At 38.0% G+C, this 15752-nt stretch overlaps 2 protein-coding genes across 2 annotated transcripts; both read left to right on the top strand.

Annotated features, from left to right (window-relative positions):
- Positions 1-7682: 7682 nt before the first annotated feature.
- Positions 7683-13383, top strand: LOC145787664 (ATP-dependent RNA helicase TDRD9-like). Its single transcript, XM_082599457.1, has 2 exons — positions 7683-10165; positions 10202-13383. Exons 1-2 carry the CDS (start codon positions 7688-7690, stop codon positions 11528-11530), a joined length of 3807 nt encoding a protein of 1268 aa, XP_082455583.1. The 5' UTR covers positions 7683-7687; the 3' UTR covers positions 11531-13383.
- LOC145787666 (Golgi apparatus membrane protein TVP23 homolog B-like) lies at positions 11568-15713 on the top strand. Its single transcript, XM_082599459.1, has 2 exons — positions 11568-13763; positions 14541-15713. Exons 1-2 carry the CDS (start codon positions 13417-13419, stop codon positions 14812-14814), a joined length of 621 nt encoding a protein of 206 aa, XP_082455585.1. The 5' UTR covers positions 11568-13416; the 3' UTR covers positions 14815-15713.
- The last annotated feature ends 39 nt before the right edge of the window (positions 15714-15752 follow it).

The following is a 15752-nucleotide window of genomic DNA, read 5'->3' as shown; positions in this document are numbered from 1 at the left end:
TGTTGGGCTTAATAATACACACTGCACTAAATTATTGTCCAGAATTACCTCCACAAAATCATCATTGCTTGGCTTGTAACAGAGGTTAGCCCAGTCAATCTCTGTTACAAGCCAAGCAATGATGTTAGCCTAGTCAATTGAAGGAAAATTGAAATCACCAGCAATAAGTCGAAAAGTTGACTTTTCCTGGCAGGCTTTGCACAGAAGCTCATTGAGATGTTCGTTGTCCAATGCGGAATTATTTGGAGGGCGGTAGACAACGCCGATCAGCACTGTTACATCTGATGGAAAGTTGGCTTTACACCATATAATATAGTTTTTTCATACACATCACAAGTTAGGTTTTCAACAAGTGTACATTCGATCTGTTTGTCTACATACAACAGAACTCCCCCCCCCCAGCACGATTTCTCAGACTGTCATTTCTGAACATGTTGTACCCACTTAGTTGAAAAAAGGCATCTGATATATCTTTGTTCACCCATATTTCTGTTATGCCAATAAACATGGGTGTATATTGAGCAGCATATAGTTGCAGCATGTGAATTTTGTTAGGTAAACTTCTCGCATTGATTATAAGGAAGTAAGGGTTGGTCCTTACTTTTACTCGTCGTTTTTTGCCTCCTTGTTAGACTCGTTCCAAGTGTTGTCCCTCTTCCTGCTGCCATCAGTTTGCTTTACATACTTCCATATTTTACCATTGTCCCTTAGGCTGTAGCTGACTGCTGACGCCACTTTCCATGGCGGCCTTGTTCATACTGAAAACACTCTCACATTTCTTGTTGTAAATTTGCCGAGACTCTAGATCCATGTTCAGACGTACTTTAATGTGTTGGAAATTAGTGCCCCTCTTGTGCTGAGTAAGCTTCATTCTGAAGTTTCTTGCATCAAGCTCAGTGGGAAAGCTCACCTTTACAAGTCGAGTTGAGGTTGAGTCACTGGGTTTTTGGCTTAGCCTTTGGACATTTAGTGGTTCCACTTGCACACCAATCTTCTTTCCAATTTCTTTGATTAGCTGTTGATCAGTTTTGGAAGAGGACTCCTCCATGCGTGATATGATAAGTTCAGACTTTGTTTTTTCACACTGTAGCACTGACTTCACTGAGTTTCGGACAACTTTGTCTAGACCACCAGTAACCCCGTTAGCAACTCTCTCTGCCCATGTTTTTTGTTGTTGAGGTTCGGCCATGTTGGGTGTTGATCACTGCTCTAAAGAGGCCACCTTACTGGATAAGTCGGTAACTACCTCGGTTAGCTTCTGTAGCTGGGACTCGATTTAGTGTGGGTTGTTGCTTTGTTCTTGCATTTTGGACAGATGCACCATGAGCTTCTTAGGGGAGCAAGTCTTTTAGGCGCTGACAATTAGGCGCTGGTCTAATAGGCGCGCACACTGTGGCGTCTGGATATTTAGGTGCGGAGCACTGTGGCGCCCGGTCATTTAGGTGCTATTCCTAGTAAAGTCTGTAGATTGTACCAGCTTGGCAGCTTGCCAGAAAATTATATCATGGCTTCCGTGAGTGAAGCTGCTTAAACCGGCAATGCTTTTCACATAAAATGTTATATTGAACAGAAAAATATATTGTTGTTTTATTGATTTATTATTGTTTTATTTGTTGTTAGTCCAGGTTTGCGTTGGTGAAAGCTTTATCAATAAATTATTCAAGCTTCCGAACATTATTGGAAGTAATCCTACGGAAGTATCCCTACATCGTAAATCATGGCAGATCCATAGTCTTTTCCTGTCCTTTTTTGGCTACGGTAATAATATAATATTTTGTGTGAAAATCATTGCCGGTTCAAGCAGCTTCACCCATATATTTTTCTGTTTAATATAATATTTTGTGTGAAATAGCATTGGCGGTTTAAGCAGCTTCACTCACGGAAGCCATGACATATTTTTCTGTTCAATTTAAGTATTTAACATTTTGTGTGAAAAAGCATTGCCGGTTTAAGCAACTTCACTCACTGAAGCCATGACCAACAACGCACACGCATTAACAAAACAACATATTTTTCTGTTCAATATAATATTTTGTGTGAAAAGCATTGCCCTACGCCCCTACCTGCCAAGCTGATACAATTTGCAGACTTTACTAGGAATAGCACCTAAATGACCGGGCGCCACAGTGCTCCGCACCTAAATATCCAGACGCCACAGTGTGCGCGCCTATTAGACCAGCGCCTAACTGTCAGCGCCTAATAGACGTGGACCCCTTCTTAGCTCCACGACTGCAGCCGGGACAGATCCAAAGAAGGGATCCGCATTTTGCACCATCCTTGTCATCACCATTGGCCAGCATAGTTAGGGTGCCCTCTGGCATGTTTACACACCTTGCATGGTACCAATATTCACATAAGTCACATGCAACTGCTTTGTTAGCCACTGCTTTAGTACATGTAGGACATTTTTCTTTTGCTTTGTCCAGCATAGTTGCTCTTTTCAACAGGTCAAATTGGATCAATATCAGCACAAATTACTTTTTCATTTATCAACTATTTGATGCTCTTATTCAAATAGAATATCTTGATCGTTTTATTGAATTTTTTTGTATATGTAACATTGATAAGAGTGCAGTATCCTTCCATTTGCCAAAAAATACTCTTGGACAAACTAAAATTTTTAGTAAAACTGGAGATTGGATAAGAACCGAACAATATTATAATTAGAGCAAACAAGTTTTTACCGAATTAGATTAGAATTACCGACATTTTGCTCCAATTTATCGAGTATGTACCGTATCTAGAATTATCTAGTTGTCCAAGTCTGGAACAGGTAAACCGACGCAGGCTACCTACCAATTACCAGAATGCAACCTATACCGTCCCCTAAACACTTCGTCCCCTGAAAAGATAAAGAAAACAAATAGAACAAAGCCGAAGTCGCTGATTGAAGTTTCCACAAACATTTTAAAATTTTCCCCTTGAGTTAATCATTGAATTTGATAGTTAGATGTGAATAAATCATTCTAGTGTGGCAGCTCGTGATTATTTGTAATGGAGGGGCTACGATCTTAATTCGGTTTTTGTATTGACCGGTGATGATCTTAAGGGCGGAATTCAGATTTGCGTCTCAAAATAAGTCAGGCTTTTGCTTAAGTCAGAGTTATATAGGCCAGGCTTATACAAGAAGCTTTTTTGTGATGCAGAATCTCGGCTTGTTTTGCAACTTATATAAGACCGTATTAAGCCTCTGTTTTTTCGTGCAAAAAAGAAATTGCTATAGCAACTCGTCGGTTGAGGTAATGAAGCGTAAAATTGAAGGCTGTATAGCTGAGCTACATTCATGCTGAATCAACAAATAAGGCAATGTTGTGCTTTAAACTCTCAACTAGAAAAAAGTCCTTTCTTTGTGATGTTGAAATACGTTATAGTTGCACCAGTAAGTCGTTTTTTAACTATTGTAGATGCCAAGTAATCCATGACGCTACAGATTTGGCACAAAAAGTACATTCACAAGCAAGTAACACTCATTTAACAATGAAACAATGTAAAACAACGTTATGCCCATATGCACATGGTTTTCGTTTACAATAATTCATCAATTCGAAAGAATCAGGTAACTCAAGTTATTTTTAATGCCTAAATAGGAAAGTTTTGACTTCGCTTGCACAATTTTATATTTACAAAAGTGATGTTATAAGCAATATTAACCTTACACTTCCTGAAGTCCAAACAATATTATGTTGAGCCAAAATGAAAGATTATATTATAATTAGGCTAAAAGCGAATAGCAGAAATTGTTATATATATTGCAAAATGTGCAGTATAGCTTACATGACCTTAAAAAGGCACCATTGCCCCCTGCCCACCCATTCCACATAAAAATTGAAGCCAGGGGGCATCCATCCCATAGGCGCCGATTTTCAAAAAACTTTGGGGGGGGGCGAGAAAGGTGATGACGTCATAACTATAACGCTATTTTACTCAATTAAAATAGTCTTTGATTAAGCTTACTGTCTTGTTTATATTAACATCCAGGTCGCAAACCGAATTTATTAGAACCTCTGCTTGAAACGATTAGTTTTACACATGCAGTATGTCTACGCCTAGTCGTAAAAAATTGATATTGTTAGCTCATAATGGGAACATTTGGAAAACAAGCCTATTAATTTCCTTTTGGTACAAGTGAATAACAACGATCAAGACAGTGAAAGTTATCGAAATAAAGCGCAAAAAATCATGATCTCAAGCAGAGTGGAAACCCGTTATCAGTTTTATTACCGTAACTTTGTTTCGCTCGTTTTGTTAATTACTTATTTTCAAAGCATTAACAACGGCGAAGTGTTTTCTGTTTTTTATCGAGAGTCTTTATAGTCTTTTATCGAATACCGTATATTATATACTCGAGTATAGGTCGAGATGTTCGCATTTTGCAAGTGATTTTCACCTCAAAAAGACAGGTTAACCAATTGAGCCCCGATAGCTCAATTGACGAACGAATGACGAACGAAAAATTACCGTACCCAGAGAAAATCTCAAATTCCAGCAAATTAAAAAACCTCTAACTTTATTATTCACATTTGAAAAGTCATAAAATATAGGGCTGTAGGCAACTCAAATTAAAAATTGACTAAAAAATGCGCTTTGGGTCAAAATTTAGTTAAAAAAAAAATTAAAAAAAAAAGGAACGCTTCAGGGTAGTATCGAACTCATTCCCTCTGGAATAGCAACCGGAGAAATAGCATATGCGCCACGGATCGAGTTGAATAAAGTTGTTGAATTTAGAACTTATATATATAGGCGCTTCTCGTCTTTTGCTTTGAAAAAGAAAAAAAGTACCTATATAGTGACGTCATGACCGGTTAAATAGTGTTTCAAAGTCAAAGACCGGCGCCGGTCAAATAGCCACTGCCAAAAAATTATTTACATATATATTTTAAAACTCTTAGGATCATCATTAAAATGTTTGCAGAAACTCCGATCACCAACTTCGGCTTTGTTCTATTTTTTTCTCTCGATCTTAACTGCGATCAGCGACTTCAGCTTTGTGCTATTTTTCTCTCGATCTTTTCAGGGGAAAAATGTTTGCGGAAACTGCGGTCAGTGACTTCGGCTTTTTTTAATTTTTTCTCCCGATCTTTTCAGGGTATGAATTAGGTTGCACCCATGATAAGGTGATGCTTTCTAAGTTTCTAGTGGCAGTAATCCTATTGCATTTCTGGCTGATTTAGTGATTTTATCAACAGCATTCACTGGTCTACACGATTTTTGCTCTGTGAACTTTGAAAACTGATTAGAGTAATTTTGGGGTGCTGAATCCGAATATGACCTCAGATTTATGCTATCACGTCAGGTTTGTGAGATATGATAACAGCATATTGTTACTTTTGTCAAAAGTGGAAGATTTGACGTTGCGTTTATTGCACATACACATTGTGCAAGATCCAGAAATCCAGGTCATGTGGTGCATAAGTAGCTGAAATACACCTACCAATTATAATTTTGATACCAATTTGTTTTCTAAGCAACGTTATTAGCAAGGCAGTAATAACAAGCTAAAAGGGAGGCTATAAGTGTAACTGACCCCCTCCCCCCGTCAATGTTTTGCATGAAACCACAAAGATTTAAGCAAGCCTATGGCAATGCTTGTTCAGTAACCATATTTAGGCTGTTTTGGCCTGTCTAACACTAACCTTTCGTTACAGCACTGCATATGTTGGTGGTAAACGCAACGCCAAATCTTCCACTTTTGACGAAAGTAGCAATTTGTTGTTATTATATTTCACAAACCTGACGTGATAGGATAAATCTGAGGTCAGCTTTGGATTCAGCACCCCAAAATTACTCTAAATCAGTCTTCAAAGTTCATGTAGCAAAAAAAAATTCTTTTTTTGTCGACCAGTGTTATTCATCATAAGGCAAGATAACGAACTGAAACTGATAGCAGCATAGATATATTGATTTCCTTAACCAGTAACCGCAAAATATTTTTCTTCACCCACTCTTTAATTATGAATATATATATTTTTTGATGGTAATCACTTCTAGATACTTGCGTCTACTTTACAAAAAATTAATTTCAGCTGAAAACTCCAACAACTTTAAACATACCAATAAGAATCGTGATTGAGAGCAAGGATTTCCCGGTTTAGAGAAAAATCCCTAATGTGTAATTGCGCAGTTGGGGAAATTTGTGGATACTACAATTCTACAAATCTTTCAATAACACGTTTATTTTGGAATAAATTTACTAAAGGTTTGACATGGTTAGCTCCTGCATACCTACTGATTATTTTCAGATAGTGTCATCTAAAAAAAACCAACAAACCTTGACGTAATGGATCCAGAAAACGATGTTGGTCTATAGGACATTGATATGAATTACCACGGAATTTGCAATTTTCCTAATTCTTATTTATTTAGTGAAAAAATATCAATCCAAACATTTTAAAGAATTGGGAACACAATAGCAGTGATGACTTTATTCATCAATGCCATTACACAACGCAACAGTCGACATACCAAATTTATGAAACAAATTAAAATCAACAACACAGCAGAAGAAACACGAAAACAACATTGTCGAAGTCTTCAAATATCTTGATTCGCTCTGCGTGGCTAAAACTCTATCAGGCTTAAACAACCATAGATGTGAAGCCAGGTCTTCCACGCCAAATTTGAAAAGGCTAAACCACTCGCCTACCTCTCTTGCTAACAAATATACACCAGCTTACAATAATCAGACATTTGTAAATTTGCCTCCGACTCTGAACACCCCCACACTAGCCTGTATAATATATATACATCTTTAAATAAGTTTCTACATATATCTGAATTATATCTGCATCCTAGGCAAAGGCTGCTCTTCATTACACTTCCTTACCTTTTTCCATGACCTGATTAAACCCGATATGCCAAAGGGCAATCTTAAAATTGCACAATCTTAAAATGTGAAAATTAAATTAGTGAAAATTTTCTGCCATACAACATTTCCCCACATTCCCTGAACTTTGCCCAGCCCAATCTTGCCCTTGTTGTTACCGCTGCTTCACATCCACCACTTCTCTTCCTTGTTAATTATGTAATGGTTATTTTTTCGAAACCCACACTTTTTTCTCTTACAGTTTATGCTTTTCTTCCTTCTCGATTTTATGATCATGTTTTGGTGTTTACCGACTGGTCCAGTCCTTTGAATTGCACCAGAAGATTTTACCTACTTTTGTTTGTGATAGTTTTTGTCAATTGTGAATTACTATGATATTGTCTTGCGAAAAAGTTTCATGGGTCTTGAGTATGATAAAAGTTTAAAATAAAAACTTTTGAAGCTGATGTACAAGTACTCCTAATCATACCGGTAAATGCTATAACATCATGTTATTTTTACCAGGATGGAGACTAGTTCACCAGTTCCAAACTTTTTTTATACCCTCAGAATTTATCAAATGAATTATGTTTCCCATATAATCTGAGAGTAGTTTATTCAAAACAGAACTTTGAAATGGCTCACTACAATCGTTTAATGCCTGATTTAAGTGTACAAGATATAAATGATTTTTTTTCTGGTAGTGACAGCAAACCCGCCCAACAAAGACAATTACCTACTGGGGTATACCAAGGACGATGCTTTGAACCTGCATCTGCACCAAAAGATGATCGCTTTGTTAAAACCACTTTAAAAGAAACTTATGATTTGCTGGATGATCTAGAAGAAGAGGAGGAGTGTGTTCTGGAAGATCCTTATGGCTCAATGATTAGCGGGGACATGCAAAATGTTGAACTTGAGAGTATTTCACCAAGTTTAATGCAAGATATGAATGCTTTGTCTGTATTGGAGACAAAGCCATGTGTTTATGATCATTATAATTTTGATCATAACTATGATAAGACTTTGCCAATTTATCATTGCCGCGAGGAAATACTTCGAACTGTAGCTGCAAACATCGTAACAATAATTCAAGGTTCCACAGGCAGTGGAAAAACCACTCAAGTCCCACAATATATTCTTGATGAATATGCCAGGACCAAAAAACATTGCAACATCGTTGTAACGCAGCCTCGTAAAATAGCTGCCACAAGCATTGCCACCAGGCTGTGTCAAGAAAGAAAATGGAACATTGGCCATGTTGTTGGTTATCAAGTTGGTTTAGACAAAAAGACATCCCAAGACACAAGAATAACATATGTAACCACAGGTGTTTTGTTGCGACATCTCATTCAAACTAAAAACATGAATGAATACACCCACGTAATTCTTGATGAAGTCCATGAAAGAGATCAAGATACTGACTTTGCCATGCTATTGGTTCGCAAACTTCTTTGGTTAAATTCTAAAAAAGTGAAAGTGATATTGATGTCCGCCACTATTGATACCACTAAGTTTGCAGAGTATTTTGGGACACCCGTTTGTGGAATGCTTCAGGGAGCTCCTACTATTCAGGTAGATGGACAAATGTTTGCTGTGGAAGAGAATTATATTGAAAAAATTGAAGGTTTAGGAGAAAGACCTGATTTTGAATTTTTTCGCCCTGAAATTTCTGAACAAGCATATGCAATTGCAGCACGACTTATAATACACTTTGATTACATGGAGATGAAGGAGTTTAATGATCAGGATTTAGGCTCAAATTCAAATACATCAGTCGAGCCTTTTCGTGGTTCTGTTTTGGTATTCTTACCTGGTATTTTTGAGATTCGAGAAATGGAAGAGATTTTGAAATATGAAAAAGTCAACAAAAAGCTACAAATCATCCCACTTCATTCTAGTATTACTCTTGAAGAACAAGGTATGGTTTTTTCGAAACCAAAACCTGGTTATCGAAAGGTGATCCTTTCAACTAATATTGCTGAGAGCTCTATCACCGTTCCAGACATTAAGTATGTTGTTGATTTTTGTTTGACCAAAGCAATGGTATGTGATTTGGACACCAATTATCAGAGTTTACGACTTCAGTGGACATCACAAGCAAGCTCCAAACAACGCTCCGGGAGAGCAGGAAGAGTATCCAGTGGAAAAGCATATCGCTTAGTTACAAAGTCATTTTGGATGAATGAACTTGATGCTTATGCAGCTCCTGAACTGCAGCGATGCTCCTTGGAAAGTGCTATCTTAAAAGTGAAACTTCTTGATCTTGGAGACCCAAGGTCTATTTTGTCTCTTGCACTTTCACCACCAGACTTGCACAACATTGAACGAACTATTTTGTTACTGAAAGAAATTGGAGCTTTAAAGATTAGCAACAAGCAGAGGCGATTAGACGGAGATTTGACATTTGTTGGCAGAGTGTTGGCTGCGTTGCCCATCGATATGCGTTTGGGAAAGTTGGTGATGCTTGGTTTTGTTTTTGGATGTTTTACTAACTGTTTGATCATCGCCGCTGCCTTGTCCAAGCCTTCGTTTTTTGCTTCCCCGTACAACAAAGGTTTAGAATCATATAGTAAAAAACTTTTTTGGGCCGAAGGGACGTTTTCTGATCCGATTGCAATGCTTAATGCATACAAAGCTTGGTTCAAATGTCAAGAAACAAACAAGTTTCGAAGAAAGGCAGATGAAAAAGAATGGGGTAGAAAAAACTACATTCAGGTCCGAAGAATCCATGAAGTTAAATTTCAGATTGATGAGCTACGGCAACGTCTTCGCCATTTTAACATTCGGTCGGATGATGCTGATCACTGGAGTATGGATGATCCAAAACAATGTGAACTCATTCTTAAAATCACTATGGCGGGAGCATTCTACCCAAATTATTTTGAACAAACTTGTTCAGAAGAAGCTGCATGTGTCAAGCAAATGTCATTGTTAAATCCATCAAAAACTGTGATGTTTACAGGTTTACCAAGTGGAAAAGGACCTCTCTTCAAAGATGCATTAGTTCATGTTACAAAGCCATGCGGCCGAGCCAAAGCTGTTTACTATGATGGCGCTAAGGCATTTGTTGAATTTGATGATAAAAGTGAACTAGACACCGGAAATGTGTTACCGGCTGTGTATTTGGCCTGCAAAATGCGTAAAGTAAATCGCAAACCAGAACTGAGGCAATCTTTTGCAGAGAAAGAACAAGATTCAAATAACATTCTTCGCTTTCCACCGTTTTTGTATGATCCAGTTGTGGAAAACACTTGCAAAACGGAAATACCAAAACCAGGCGGAAAAATGTGGTTTCCTATGAAAATCACATGGGTATCATCAACAACACGTCTTTGTGGAAATAAATTACTCCCAGAGAACGTTGGATATTTGAGAAGACTTACCCTGGCCTTTCAGAATGAGCTTAGCATTCGAATTCCGGAAGAAAGCTTGGAAGTTGGAATGCTTGTTATGGCTCCTTTTGATGATGGTGAAAGCGTGTCTTATTACAGGGCGATGATCAACAAACTCCGCCCGACTGTCACTGTGCGGTTTGTCGACTATGGCAATGAAGTTTCCAACTTGACTTTTAAAGATTTGAGACAACTTCCTCCATCAATTAAAGACATTCCTTTTCAAGCAATTCAACTTCGTCTTCGAGGAGTTCAGAGAGTGGAAAGTCGGTCTTTCAAAGAAGGTGAAAGGTACTTGAACATGCTGTTACAGGGATCACACTATCATGTCAAAGTTAAAGTTTTTTCTGTTGTTTCTGATGTGGTTTGTGTTGACCTATTCACAAGAGACAACAACTTGATCAATGAAGCTCTTACTGCACAACACTTCTGTGAACCGATGGAAGAAAGCAAGATATCACAGCTATCTCATGCCAGCTGGGAGACAGCTGAAAAAGAAGGCATAAGCAATGAGCTAGTTTTTGCTCGATGGCACTCAGAACAATGGACAAAAGTCGACGCCTCAATGCGCGGGCAAGCTATTCCTATGTCCCAGTCCCGATCTGTTTCCGTATTTGGGCCCAGGACAACATTTGAAGAAAGTTTTAGGTCCGTGATTAACATTGGTCGGCTACGAAATGTGAATGTTGACCAAGGAAGCATCAACTCTATTTCAATTAATCACAACATCACCGATCCTGACAGATCAGTTATGATGGTGGCTTCAGAGGTTGGTATTAATCAAAACGGGAGCACGATGCTTGCACGCAATACCACGCTGATGCCAAACATCAAGGGTCTATGTCCACTGCTCTGTATTTTATTTTCACCTGTTGTTGAGTTTCGTGTGGACGCTGACCACACGACATACACTGGTGCTATTTGTGGGCTTGGCTCTTTAGTTTCTAAAAGTGGTATCTGCTTTTCGGTACTTCCTGATCATGACATTGAAGTTGCGTTTGACACAGAATTCAATGTGGAAGACATTGTTGACATCAACAGTCTGCGAATGACAATTAATATCTCAGTTGGTAATGGTGAAGAAATCGCCAGCTGGAGCCAATCTGTTGTTCATCAGTTTCAGAAAAATGCCAGAAGAAAACTCATAGCTCTGTTAGAAAAGCGTCGTGCTGGTATTCAAGCCGTCTCAAGCCGCCAACCATTTAAGTGGAAAATTATCAAAGACATTAGCTTAATGTCCACTGACATCACTGATGAACTTGCCAATGCCCAAGATCTGTATCGCTTACATCAAGGTATAGTGTTGAAGCGAGAGGATGGCAAATATGAATAACCAGTTAGGATTAAACTGATTAAGTTTTTGGCTTCAGTAAAAAAGCCAGTAACTGTGAGAACTTTTGCGGTAGCCAATACCTGGTGTTTACTGCACAATAATTTTGAAGTACCGGTGAGTTTATTTTTCATCTCTCTTTATTTTACGAGTAAAGGTTTCACTCACTTTTTTAGGTTTTGTGATATGATTTGGATGATTGTTGTAAGCCATAGCGCTATTCTAGCCAACAATTATGTTCTTTTTATTTTAACCTTTTTTGATCCAAAAAAGAACTTGCTTGATGGCTAAATACTGTACATAACTGTTTTGAATAAAACCAGTTTGCTTGTGTTTATGGTATGGTATCTAAGTTGCATTGCCTAAATAAATTTGCAGCCACCCGCATAGTAAAGTGTCAATTTGTGAGTTGTTTCAGAGTGCAGCCTCCCATAGCTGTTTGCTTTAAATTTTCAAGCCTGTTCAAATACCGTCTCTTAGCGAATGCATTGATTTGTGTTATGTAGACGTGTGCAGTGCTATGAAAGTTATCCAAATCGGTTTTGATTGCAAGGTATATAGTTCGTTTCAAGAAAGCTTGTTTCATTCAAAGTAAGGTTTCAAATTGTGAATTAATTTTATGATTTCATTCCTTCTTTTTTTGCATCGTTGTATGTTGACATTAATCTATGATTGGCGTGATGCTGCTGTGTTGAATCGTTTTAAAACTTATTTAATTATTAGTTGAGATGTGAATTATCAAAATGAAAACTTACGTTTCGGCTGTTAGTGTTTTATATGTTAACCGAAAAAAGATTTTATGAGTTCAGCCCAAATTTATTCTCTTGGATTGTGATAAATTTTAAACTCGACAAGATGCTGATGTACCTACCAGTTGTTGCCGGCATTACAAATCATGGTTTGTTTTATTCAATGTGGCACTATCAAGCTTATCAAAGTTTCTTACTTTGCTTTCGTAACGCTTACTTGACCGCATCTATTTTTAAACTGACATGCTATTGTTATTTATCAACGTTCGCATGCTAGTTGCTTTATCAATTAGCTAGAAAGGCGCACTCGCTCACTTTTCTAGTCGGTTAAATTTGGACGGCTTTTGTGCAAAATGTTTTTTCTTTTAGTTGAACTTCAATTGTTAGGTTTATTTTCATTTTTTGCAAAGCTACGCTGTACAGTGTATTATTGCGGAATGGCCCGTTTCGGCTAGTCCGAGTCGGCTGGTCCGATTCGGCTAGTTCCCTATTCGGGTACAATCTTTCTCGGCTAGTTCCCTATTCGGCAAATTTTTGAAAATCCAACCATAATCCAACAAAATCCTAAATAAATCCAACGAACCAGCCGAAAAAGACTGCAGCCGAATCAGACTAGCCGAATAGTAGGAGACCCGTATTATTGCAATGACGCTTTGCAAGAATCTAACTTTAAGTGAGAGCCCCTTGGCAAGCTCGATGTAAAAATTGTTCTTGTTGTACTGTATTTTTGTCACACCCCCTTTACATGGAATTGTAGCCAATGTATGTTGGATGCTCTTTCGCTCCGTGTGCTTTTTTGATAATACAAGTTACATGAGCTTTGCTAATTACGTTTACTTCATAATGAAAAACAGTCCCAAAACTGATTTTTCTGACTTAGTCTGTACAGTGTTTGAGCGTTTTTAAACGCTCGGATCATGAGATCCAATTGAAAACTAGTACAAAGCAATTAAGGTATGAAACGGTTTCTGTGGGTATTGCTCATAAAATCGTGTTATCCATCCACAGTTTCTTCTATCGTGATCTTGTCTTAGGATTTGTTTATTGCGTCTGTGGCAGTTTCGTGGGAATATCGGTTCAATTCGATTATTTTATTTTGTTTTCAGACGTTGCCACATTCTAGGAGTAATTACTAGCACGATGCAAACTGAGGATACATTGTTAGATTTTGGTTCTGAGCATGCTCCTAAAACAACAAAGAATGTGATCCACCCAGTAGCCTGCTTCTTTCACCTGGTATTTCGGGCTGCGGCATTGGTTGTTTATTTATTTTGTGGCATCATGAACACTGGTTTTATACTCAGCTTCATAATCATATTGCTTCTACTATCGGCTGACTTTTGGACGGTGAAGAACGTTACCGGTCGATTATTAGTTGGGCTAAGATGGTGGAACAAGATCAATGAAGATGGAGAAAGTTCCTGGGAATTCGAGTCAAGATCTCCGTCCCAGCTGAAGAAAAGACCTGTACTTAAATCTGAGTCACTGTAAGTAAACATTTTTGCGGTCGCCCCATCACGACAATATGAGCGAGGTTATTATAGCGCAGCACTCTTTAACCATTTTGTAATCGCGAACCCCCCGATTTACTTTCGCGTTTATCACAAAACCCCCATTAAACACTAAGAATTCAATAAACGACCATCAAATCAATGTTTCTTTTTCGGCTTTTGACTCCTCAACCTTTTGTTTAACTAACTGGCCTACTTGGGGTGTGGGGTCTGCTACTATTCGGTGAGTTCCTAACCTCTAACCCCTAACCCTAAAACGGCAATGATAATTAGGCCACGGTACCCGATAATTAAAAAAAAAAAAAATTGAAAAAATCCCCCGTTAAGGGATCGGACTCACCGAAACGGGCCATTCGGTGGAGTGTGAATACGGCACGTGATCTAAAAGTTTAGATTGATGCATTAACACTGTATACTGAAACAATAAATCAATTCCTTAAAATAACGCAGAACTCTCATGGAGCCCCTGTTAAAGATGACTGATACACCGCATGCCATGCTCGCAATTTGCATTGCAACGCTGGCTGCGGTACAATGATTGCTTTCAAGTGTTAAAAAAGTCCATACAGCCAAGTGACTCCATAGAGTTCTAACCACCACTTTGTATTGCTATTTTAAATGTAAAAAGTGCAGGTAAAACACTTAAATTTCATCGAACTCTTGAAATAATTTAGCGTTTTACTTTAAGCTATTCGTTGTAGTGTGGCCAAGAATCCGAACCGAAAGTTGTTAATTTTTGTTTTTGCTTTTCAGGATATTTTGGCTTGGTCTTATCCTAAGCCCTTGTGTTTGGTTCTTGATGCTGTTTTCGACGCTGTTTGGACTAAACATTCACTGGTTGGCAATTGTAGTGATAGCTCTCATGTTGAACGGCGCCAACTTGTTTGGGTACCTTCGGTGTAAATTTAAAAGCCGAGGTCAAATCGGAAGCGCAGCTACAAAGTATATAGGATCACAAATATTTAAATCAATGCAATCGAACCCAGAGGAATCTGATCAAGTTCCATTATCATCCGCGACCATGTAGGTAATGCACTGCAGTTGTGCTGGCTATATGCACATAAGGGTGGACAGGACACGTACTGAAAGAGTTGTTCCCGTCTTTATCTTTGTAAATTATTACCTGTTCTTCCGGTCGTGCGAGCACAACCGAAGCCTTCCACAGCCGGCCATCACTTGCACACCACAATCGTGGCTTTGTTTGAATTACGAAATAAATCTGGTTTAGTATTAACGGTAGCAGCTGCTTTTCTGTAACTCCTTTTTCGACTTTTAAGTTCTATTTGGGTATCGTTTTTACGTGCTACTTCTTGATTGCACTATGGTCAAACTGAGCTTGCTGCAATAGCTCAGGTTCTTTCAACAATATGGGGTCAAGGGTCTAGTTGGAGCTGTGGTTGCATTCTAATTACTCTTACCCTGTTGTTCCCAATTGTGTTGAAAAGCTTTTGTTTTATAAATTGTATTTATGAAAACATAATAGTCTATTGTATTATTATCCACAAAATATAGTGCGAAATGCAAGGAAATTTTAGTCCAGAGAATCTGAATGGTAAGATGTGACGTTGTTTTTTGCTATTCACCTAGTAGTTCATTCATTTAGTAGTTTGCCTCTTGGGTACTTTAACTCTGAAAGCATGCTGATTGCTGATGCCACAATAAACGCAGCGATTTGATGGATTATTATTTATAACAATTTATTCATGATAGGTACCGTATATTTGTCCAACAAAATGAGAGTTGGTCGTGAGAAGAAACTTGCAGTGTATATGTGGTGACAGTTAAATACATCTATTATTATATACATCTTTTATCATGTTTTTACTTGGAAAAGAAGTTTTTATATCAAGCGAACGATAGTTGAGAGTGCGTATGGAAAGTTGTAACAAACAGTAGTTTTATAATAAATTTTTCATGTCACCTTTCTCTTAAATTTGTTTCTACCTATATGATACTTAAGAGCGG

The sequence above is a fragment of the Aplidium turbinatum genome, chromosome 18 (genome assembly GCF_918807975.1).
Source record: "Aplidium turbinatum chromosome 18, kaAplTurb1.1, whole genome shotgun sequence".
Classification (NCBI taxonomy): domain Eukaryota; kingdom Metazoa; phylum Chordata; class Ascidiacea; order Aplousobranchia; family Polyclinidae; genus Aplidium; species Aplidium turbinatum.
The sequence above is the reverse complement of the archived record's forward strand: the minus strand, read 5'-3'. Positions and strand labels throughout refer to the sequence as shown.

Bases quoted from the DNA above. Each gene is read 5' to 3' on its own strand.
- LOC145787664 (XM_082599457.1), top strand. From the start codon at position 7,688: ATGATTAGCGGGGACATGCAAAATGTTGAACTTGAGAGTATTTCACCA. The intron at 10,166-10,201 runs GTTGGATATTTG...CTGGCCTTTCAG, and splicing joins ATAAATTACTCCCAGAGAAC to AATGAGCTTAGCATTCGAAT.
- LOC145787666 (XM_082599459.1), top strand. From the start codon at position 13,417: ATGCAAACTGAGGATACATTGTTAGATTTTGGTTCTGAGCATGCTCCT. The intron at 13,764-14,540 runs GTAAGTAAACAT...TTTGCTTTTCAG, and splicing joins GTACTTAAATCTGAGTCACT to GATATTTTGGCTTGGTCTTA.